A 10,075-nucleotide genomic window follows, 5' to 3' on the forward strand; every position below is an offset into this window, starting at 1 on the left:
GCGTAAAGAACTAAACATACAATATTATTTCTACCAACAAAAATGGCTGCATCAAATAAGAAACAAAAACGTTGTGGAGCTAGTAATGGTAATTCTGGTAGACAGTTTCAAAATTGGTGGAACAAAATGTATGGCGTAATTAAAAAAAGCGATAAAGCTATATTATGTATACTATATTCTGTGAGTGGTATCTAGATCATCATATTTTTTTAAAATAAAATTATTAAAAACTATTTTTTTCCCATGAAAAACTGCTCGGCACGCCAGACCGTCAAAAAATATATTTGGGACATTATGGCACGCGTACGTAAAAAGGTTCGCCAACTCTGATTTACAAGATAGTCAGAAATCTTTTAAAATGGTCATAGAGTCGTAATATCAAAATAAAACGTATCGATACTTGATAGCGGTATTAAATAGGAGAAAAGCCGAAATATCGATATTTTAAATACTATTATTATTAAAAATAAAGTTTTTTTTTAACAATAATCATAATAGGGTCTAATGCCACGTAGACATACGGGATAAAATTTAAGGCCTAAATTATTAATTAGTAGAAAAGTTTTGAAAATAGCATTGTACTAACTGGGTTCTCAACCAATGATTCGCCGGCTGAAACAGTACTCCATTTTCTGCTTCCCTTGATGTAGCCAGCATTTTCGATGAAGTATAAAATGAATTTTTGGAACTGCAAAACAATTCCTCGGCACGTAACTTATTTCATGAAAAAAAATCTAAATCAATTCTGTGGGTCTAAGGCGGCTATCGGCGGCTATCGACGGTAGTTTATCATATTTATGTGTTGAAGCGGTTAATTGTTATACGATGCGGTACTTTCTAATTTTACTACGTATGTCTGCGAGAGTGGATTTTCATTTTAAAACTAAAACAAGAAACAGATTAAATGTTGAGAATGACATGAGTTTGGCATTAACAAAAACTGAACGGCGAATTTTGAAGTTGGTTAAAGAGTTACCATTTCAACCATCGCTTTAAATAATATGTCTTAGGTTAAAATTATATTATACTAAAAACCTATTTTCTTTACTTTAATTTATTGGTGTACAAAGTGTGGATAGTGTTTGAAATATAAATTTAATATAACATATCTAAAATTATATCATTAAACCATACATCATTTTAGATATTTTATAGATAGAAGAATATTTCTTTATCAACTATGATTTGGTATAGGCAGGGCTAAATGAATTTAAAAAAAAACACTAACCAATAGGCGCGTACTGACTGAGCGAGCAACCTCGGGAATTTGCTGCGCGAGGCAGCTCGCAACAAAAGTAACGTCACGCAATGCAGCCGCGCGCAGCACCTTTGAGCATCGATAAACCGAGAACGTTTGGATCGGTTGTGGCAATGCTCCGGCGAGGCGGCATGTGCATTTGCCTCGGGCGAGTCGCGCACTGACTGACTTGTCTCGCGAAGCTTTTAAGTATATTTTCTATGGCGAAGCTGCCTCGCGACAACGCTGCTGTTGTCTACGGCTGCTCGCTCAGTCAGTACGCACGAAAACAAATAAGTATGATTGACAAAGTTTAGTATTCACTATATGTTGAACCTCAACGGCCTATTTCCACCCTTAGCCAATAGGATCACAATTCGTAAAAGGTTGGGAGAATGTGTGGTCTAATCTCACCCTGTTTTACGGTAGGTACATATTTACTTTGGTGTGCATTAAAAATAGTTTTTGTTAGTGAACACACTGCGGGGGATGGATGTTTTTGACAGATCGATTCAAAACAACTGTCAAATTATTGACTTCAGAACGGCGGATTAATTGAGAGATATTATTATTTATGAGATAGTTAGGCATATATGTAGGCATATATTTATTGGCAAACAACTAACATATAATATATTTAAAAATACATTTTCTACTTTATATCTACACAGTACATGCTAACAATGATAATAATGAAAATAATGATAACATTCTCATAAAATTATTGGTAATCACTAGGTGCTAAAAAATGAATAATAGGTACCTAAAATATGTAGATATAATTGGAAAATATGTAATTAAAATTTCATAAATATGTGCTAAAAATTTAAATACCTACCTAAGTATTACAATAGATCATATTATATATTTGAACAGTTTAATTTATTATTTATTCACAAACAGAAAACGCTTTATTACAATAAATAATAAAATAATGCTTCATATTATCCGAAGTGAATCTTTGATGATTTGATCTTCAAATTTTTATACTCAATGGAAAAACTTCTTTCCGCTTCTACAGATGTTATTATTGCGTATGTAAACGAAACTATTTGTGAAGTAGAAAAAAATGAAACATCTGAGGCATCTGATGGATTTTCCAAAAGAGCTTTAATATGCAGCGTTTGAAGTCCAGTATTTTTATTTAATTAATGTTGTACTTATTTTTATTCCACCTGGTCCAGGAACATTGAAATTTTGTATTTATGTAAAAATATGTAATTATCCAAAAATATTTAAAAATAGGTGCTAACAAATAAGGCTTAAATATTTGAAAATTGTTTGAAACAGATAGATATTTTTGATATTTTGTTGTAGGGCCGCTCAAAAAAAATATTTAAATACATAAAAATCCTAAGCCTAGTAATCATCAATCGCCATATAAAAATCCATCAAGAGAAAAAGCATCACAATAATTGACAAAATATTGTCAAATTATGCGTCAAAAAGTAACAATAAGTTTTAAGACTTCCAATAAGTAGGTACGCGTTTAATAGGACTTACTAATAATAATGTAACTAAATCATAATATGACATAAAATATATATATCATTTCAGTGAAGCAAATCCTCCATCCAGCATATGTCTAGGAGTATCTTTGGACGACATCAGCGTGGAGTCACTTGGTGATGACGCTGATATCATCAGATCTCTTTCGCTGATTGGTTCAAGTGTGGAAACTCTTCCAGCATCCGCATTCGCCCACTTACCTGCATTGACTGATCTTACCATCGCCAGGTCTGGACTGCAGACTCTGGAGAGTAACTCGTTCTTGGGTAAGCTGCTTAAAATTAATGCATCTATCTTTATGGATTAATTATTTTGTAAACATAGGTGCTAACAAACCGCTCTCTTGGTATTTGGCGAATATTGGGGAATTGCGGTCGAGAAGGGGTGGAATATTTTTGGTGAGGGGAATGGTCATATCAGGATGAACACTATTTTAGTGAACTGATTTATTGACCAGTATTATAAATTACAGTGTTAGTAAATACCTATTTTGTTTGCTCAACGCGTATGCTGGGAAAAGCATTAACTTAAGAACGAGTCTTCTGGGTTCCACAGAAAGGTTGGAACTTGTTTGCTCAATGCATGTGGTGGAAAAAGTTTCGGGTACAATTTAGAATGCGTCTAATAATATTATTTCTCTCGTTGTACAACGCGTGCACAAGATGTGAGTATAGTACCTATAGTATGATAAGAACAAAAACACACTTTGTTCATTGGGGTAACCATCATACGCAATGCGTTGCGAAACGGTTTTACAATCAAGAACTTACTGTCCCTTGATCCCAAGAACCCCTATAAAGAATGTCAGCCCTGTTACTCAGAGTTAAACAACTAAAACTTAGTCAATCAGTTGTTTTATTTGCTTTGCATAATATTATGTATTATCAAATTTTGTATCTCGTCGCTGGTAAATAATGCTACGTATTTATAATTTTCAGGCATTGAAGGTTTGGCCCGCCTAAACCTGTCAAGGAACGAAATCGCCAATTTGGACGTGCCCTACTTCACATTACTAAAAGACCTGAAGAAACTCAACCTCTCTAAGAATTCAATAGCAACCATCAGCAATGGTGGCCTCGAAGGTCTTAGATCTCTCCAAGTGCTGGATCTTTCAGCAAATGCTCTTACAACCTTACCAGCTGGAATATTTCAGCAGACTCCAGGATTGAGATCTTTGGATTTGTCAGGAAATCAACTCGCGCGGCTTCCGACTGGTCTCTTCGGAAGGCTGGATTCTCTGCTCGCTCTTGATTTATCAAAAAATAAGCTCGTTCAACTGCCAAATAAATTATTTGGAGCTGTACCTAATTTAAGCAGGTAATTAAATCATATGAATTATTAGATGCAGTAATATAGCTAAATAACTTAAATACGGACCTGCGCAGAAGCATACTTACTTTTGTGCGCATACAGTAGGTGTGTAAACGCTGCGTCTCTGTGTGAAAAGTCTGTTTTACACGATACAATAGTATATTTACAGTTTTACAATGCATACCCCATCTCGATCGGGGTATTACAAAAAATCTATAAAAAGACAAGCACGACAAATTATTGTTTTTAATGTGACCGAGTATTGAAAAGTGATAAAAAAATAGTACAATTTGAAACATAATATTGTTAAATCGGCAAACGAAACAACTGGCGTACCTATTAGCACCATTCAGAGGCGGATATGACGTAAAATAAAAACGTTGATCGGTTATTCCTTAATAATTACACTCCGAATAAATAGAAAAAAATGCTGTGAATATGATATAAAAATCAAAGATTATTGTAGGGCATGTGATTTAGGAAAATACACACATTATGGAAAACTTGATAATAAATATTGGTGCGGAGTCGGATGACAGCGATGATTATTATTTTCAGAACAAGACAGTAAATCCCTGCATAATCCACACCATCTGTAATATGTATTGTTAATTCAATGAAAACAAAATAAGTGACTGACAAAGTTCAGTGTGCACTATTTATGTCGAATCTTAACCCAATGCTTACGGGCTCTTTTAATTAATTTTTTAATTAACGTATTAATTTGCATTTGAAAAGCAATTAGCAAAAATTCAATTTTGTGCAGCCCGTAAGCATTGGGTTAACAGCCCACCTCCGCCCTCGCCACCGCTATAATTCATATTATGATACAGACGTAATTATTGGTAATAACATATTATTGAACACCTATTTAAGTTTATTATATATGTACACACTCAAGAATTAAAGCATTATCCAAAACGTAACTCTCTTCCCATAGTTTATGTGCTCCCTTTTTAGAGGTATCTTGATTATTGATTAAGTACATACTTGGGTTACAATGATTTGATTTACAATACAATTTATTATGAAATTAAAATAATAACTTTAGAAAACTTTACTTTTAAACTTTTAACTTTACTTTTAAAAAAATAATTTTAGCTATGTACTAAGATGCAACTATACTTAGTTACAAACCTACTAACTTTTATTGATTAATTAATTTTATTTGCAGGCTGGTCGTATCGTACAACAATCTTCGCACCATCAGCTCTGATGCCTTCACGCAAAACCAACCAAAGCTCACACTACTTCGCATAGAGTTTAACGAGATCAGCTGGGTGGATACGCCGGCTCTGGCCGCTAGATTTCCAGGCCTACAGAGAGTCTCCATAGTCCCCAACCCCTGGAGATGCGCATGCTACAATACAATCAGCCAGTGGCTGCTGAATAAAGGAACTGTGACGTTTGTGAAAGATTTCTCCGAAGGAAAGCTGCCAATATGTATTGTGGTACAACCTGTGGCAAGGTATGTATTGATATTCATTTATTACTCACGTAAAATATAAAAATCACAATTTTTAACATATTTATAGTCACAATAGGTTAGGTTCAGTGACGTCCCATGTGGGTGGGCAGGCCATGCATTACACAAGGCGGCACATTATAAAGGGAGGTGAATGGAGAAATTAATACAAATATTAGAACTTTTGAGAGTGGTGGCGGATTTCGATTAAACAGACGGTGGTTTCAGCTTCATTAGAAAGTATCGACATCTTAGTTTAGGTATAATTCGAAGCATAAATAATAATCATTACTACATAGCTATTATTGTATTGCAATACCAATAATTGTAATACAATATATTGTTATGGCGGTTTATTTACAAACATTTTTTACAATGGTGCCTACATACCTGTCAGCGTCACAGGCCTCCACGCACTTAAAAACCACCACTGTTAAGAGAGTAGGTTTCGTGGATATTTTCCAATTCTCAGTAGATGGTGTGTGTCTATCAATTTAAAGATTTTTGTTTTATTTGTCTGTTTAAGATAGTCCAATAATATAGTATGTAGGTACCTAATGATTTTGTAGACATTTTGAAACTAAATATGAAAGGGGGCAGTATTACATAATCTACCTTTTTATATCCATAAAACCATATTTTTCATAGAACAACTAAAATTATCATACAAAAAAGAGTAATGAAGTTTACTTAATTTACTATAAAGTTTGATAAAGTCAGTTAAATAATTGATTGTTTTAAATGAGGAATTAATCATAATAATAATATTATGTTGTCATGAAACCCATGTAAAATATACCTACTGAGCGTCACTGACTGAAATATTTACTGATTATTAAAACCATAAAGAATGCGTTATACCTGTGTACATAATTCAAAATATCAAAACTATGGAGAAATTATCAGGTACTTAATGCAAAATTAATGACAATAATAATTAATTTAACTGTTTTTTTTTAGTGGAAGACAATTAATGCCGTCGAATGAATGCAAGAAACCTACTGAGCAAGAAGGTGCCCAACTTCGCACTGCATACCGAAATCAGCTCAACAGGACTTCTACATCAACGTCTCAGAAAATATTAACTACAAGAACATTGACGTAGTACTAAAACAACTGCTTCTTAATTAGATTTAAAGTTTAAACCAACGTAACGGATTGAATCAATTTGATTTGATCATATTTTATAAATTATAACAATCTTAATACCTACTTATGTATTTTTTTTATTAAACAACAGACATATTAATAGTGTTTTGTTTTAATTTAATCTATCCGAATAATTTCTTTAAATAATGTACGCGATACAAATTCACTGGCAAAGAGATTAATAAATAATGCCGAGTGCCACCCACGGTGGCCGCGCGGTTTAAGCGTTGGACCATAAAGCCGTGGGTCCCAGGTTCGAATCCTGGGTCTGGCAAGTAAACATATTGTTTTTAAATTTGTGTGTGAGTCAGGGTATGGACTAATAGGTTAAGCAAGTTGCTGACATCCATTTCTCGTAAAAAACAAAATCTGTTAATACAAACCTCTAGGTACTCTGTGGAAGCCCATATGATCCTATAAGGATCGGACATGGTCGAAAAAAAAAATTCAATAATATGATACAGATGAAGAGACAAACTTTATGGGCCTACTAATAATAATAATTGGTTACTAATTTTTGGTTTCTTTGTGAGATATAATAAGAGAAGAAGCCAGAATCCGAGGCATCGACTTTTAAGAGTACCTATATCCTAGAATTATTTATATAGGTACCTACTGCATTTTTATATTTGATCATTGTCGAAACCACCAGCTGGTCTATTTTATACACAAGGCGGCTATCGACGATAGTTTATCATATTATGTATGTATTCATGCGGTTAATCGGTACAATAAGTTAACCATCTAAACGTCAAAAGGTGCTATGTTTTAACAGCCCATCTCTTGCCTGTATTAACTTTTAGAGCGAGATAGACTGTTTTGACAGTTTAAGCGATTAACTTATTGTAAAAATTGATAATATTTATCACTTTAGCCGTCGATAGCCGCCTTGTGTATAGAATAGACATACAGTAAGTAACTACCCCTTGTAAGCAAGCAAATCAAATCAAGGGTTTTCCACTAACAAATGTAATTCTATGCGTGGCACTAAATAACGTCAGTGGTAGAGGCGAACTGTGGTAAATACAACTGCCAGACGAGAAAAAAAATTAAGGTCACGACATGAAATCTCAACGGGTAAGAAGAATAACAGTTTTTTTTTTTTTAAATAATCAAACTAATGAAAATATTATGTATAATTCATTTTTCAATCACTTGCAATCATCTGTCTGAGATGGTGTAGTTTTAATTAACAGTCGAACACAATCCCTGGACATTGGTAACTATTATATTTTTACGTGTAATATGACAGGCAATGCACACTTTATTAGGGGTTTAGTGAAGTACATTATATAGATTGTAGATGAATAATATGAATATACATGGGCTAATATCTATTTAATGTCAACTGCCATCGTATACGTTAATACGTACCTCCTCCGATGTCATTTACCCCTGTTATTTTTCTCCCGGAAACAAATCACAGAAATACCAATTGCAGAGTGCTCCCCAAAGCGGGCGGCCTTTGCAATCCGTTCCGGCGATTGATCCGCGGAGCTCGGAATGTCTTCGCTTAGCGCTGGTAATAGTCGTCACGTCCGACAAGACGTAACCGCCTAAATGGCGATTCGACGCGACCAAATCGCGGCCGAAATTCGGGCAGTGCGTGCCTGGCCCTACCACGTAGTATCTAATTCCATGTAGATCCTAAGCTACTTACGGTTTTTAATTATTTGAATGAATAATGATGTTTAATGAGTATTTACTTAAGAACATACTTCAGTGAAACGGTAAATAATTTTCAACTATAGGTGCGACGAAATTTTGGACTCACTGGCAATCGGAGAGTGAAAGTCGAGCTGTGAACACGTCAATTTGTTTCGTGATGGCGACGGGGGTATTAATTCTTAAATCGTGTAAAGATGACTAAAAAACGTTACCCATTTACTTGAAAAAGAAAACATGTCAATGAATATATTATTATTGTTACTAATAGAACAATAAACAGAACATGAAATGGACGCATGTTGAATTTTTATGACAAATTATGTTTTGTTCTGCAGGCGTCGTTTGCACAATCTTCGCGTCGCGTAGTCACGATCGTTTTAGACCGTGCCCCAGCTGAAGTATAGCCTTAATTTTAACAGACTTACGTCTTAGGTACTTCATCTTATCCCGCATCTTCTACCATGTGTGACCTGCAATACACAGATTGCTTTTGTAGTATCGCTTGCAAGGCAAGAAAGGGTAGGCTACAGGAATATATATATCTTCCTCGTGCTACAACCCTATGTGGGCCTTGGCCTTCTCTTATAGTTTTAGTTTAGGACACCCAAGGTCAAATCTAACTCAACACTATCCCTCCATCTTGTACGAGTTCAACCAGGTCTACGTTTGCTACATCCTGATGACCTTGGAATAGTATGTCTCATCTATAAAAGTATATTCTTGTTAGCACTACAACAGTGTAGTGAAACAGCACTGTAATAATAGAAGTGAAACAATCACAAACACTCAAGCTTTGATAAAATCATATAAATATATTGTAACCTTACCGATAATCGAATCTTAACCCCCCGGATGAAAAGCAAGTTTTGGATTTACGACTTGCACGTTTTAGATTTCGCCATATCAAAATTCACCGAGTACTGTCGTACTGAAAAAAGAAGACCATGTAGCAATGAGATCAATTAATGACGCGCTGTTTGTGGAGCAATGTTACCATTTATTAGATTCATCAATACGATCATTAATTTGATAAGATAACTTGATAATTTTGAGCACCTACTTGCTAACCTAACCTAACCTACTTTTTAATCATTCAGAATTTTATATAAATATCTACGAAATGATTATATTTCTATTTACCTACCTATTTTCTTCTTTCTTTCCTTTGTATTCCGGCGGTTTTTATTACGTATTTTTAAAGTGTTTTATTTAAATGTGAATTTGATTTCAATACTATACGGTCATCGGTTTCGATATTACAGCTCGGAGTAAACTGTGATACGGCCAACTGCATACGTACAATTTTCTGAACATGCCGTAGCATAATATATCCGAGCCACGTGAATCGCTCATACGTCCGTCAACACTCAATAACGAGCTCACCTAATTCTTGAATGAACAATTATTATATTATTCGAGATAAAACCGACATTTTTGATAAAATAAATGTAGCAACACAATATATGATAAAACAGTCTTAGTATGTCATCCTATTAATTATTGTCTTCAAATATTTTAAATTCTGATAAATATTCATATTTTCATACACTTTTCTTACAAACTTGTTGTATGCACACCAATAAAGTACGTTGGATTCGAATATACAACTCAACGATTAGTAGTTAGTGAAAAATAATAATATAACAACAAGTAGGTGCCAAATTGAGATTTTAAGTTGCATTAAGGCTATACTTCAGTTGAGGCATGGTCTAAAAAGGTCGTGGCTAGGCGATGCG

At 34.3% G+C, this 10,075-nt stretch overlaps 1 protein-coding gene across 2 annotated transcripts in view; it reads left to right on the forward strand.

Moving 5' to 3' along the window:
* The window catches only part of LOC147072012 (uncharacterized), a 28,634-nt gene extending 21,859 nt beyond the window's left edge, over nt 1–6,775 (forward strand). The window contains exons 3-6 of one of the 2 annotated variants that reach the window (XM_085946546.1): nt 2,795–3,012; nt 3,685–4,063; nt 5,232–5,525; nt 6,483–6,775. In XM_085946546.1, coding sequence (XP_085802672.1) covers nt 2,795–3,012; nt 3,685–4,063; nt 5,232–5,525; nt 6,483–6,627 — 1,036 coding nt within the window. In that variant the 3' untranslated portion in view covers nt 6,628–6,775. The remainder of the gene's footprint in view (nt 1–2,794; nt 3,013–3,684; nt 4,064–5,231; nt 5,526–6,482) is intronic. The other variant, XM_085946547.1, reaches the window with a different exon arrangement.
* Nucleotides 6,776–10,075: the final 3,300 nt, after the last annotated feature.

This window comes from Rhyacophila brunnea, unplaced genomic scaffold (genome assembly GCF_057557595.1).
Source record: "Rhyacophila brunnea isolate RB1 unplaced genomic scaffold, BYU_Rbru_1.0 scaffold_2, whole genome shotgun sequence".
NCBI classification, from domain to species: domain Eukaryota; kingdom Metazoa; phylum Arthropoda; class Insecta; order Trichoptera; family Rhyacophilidae; genus Rhyacophila; species Rhyacophila brunnea.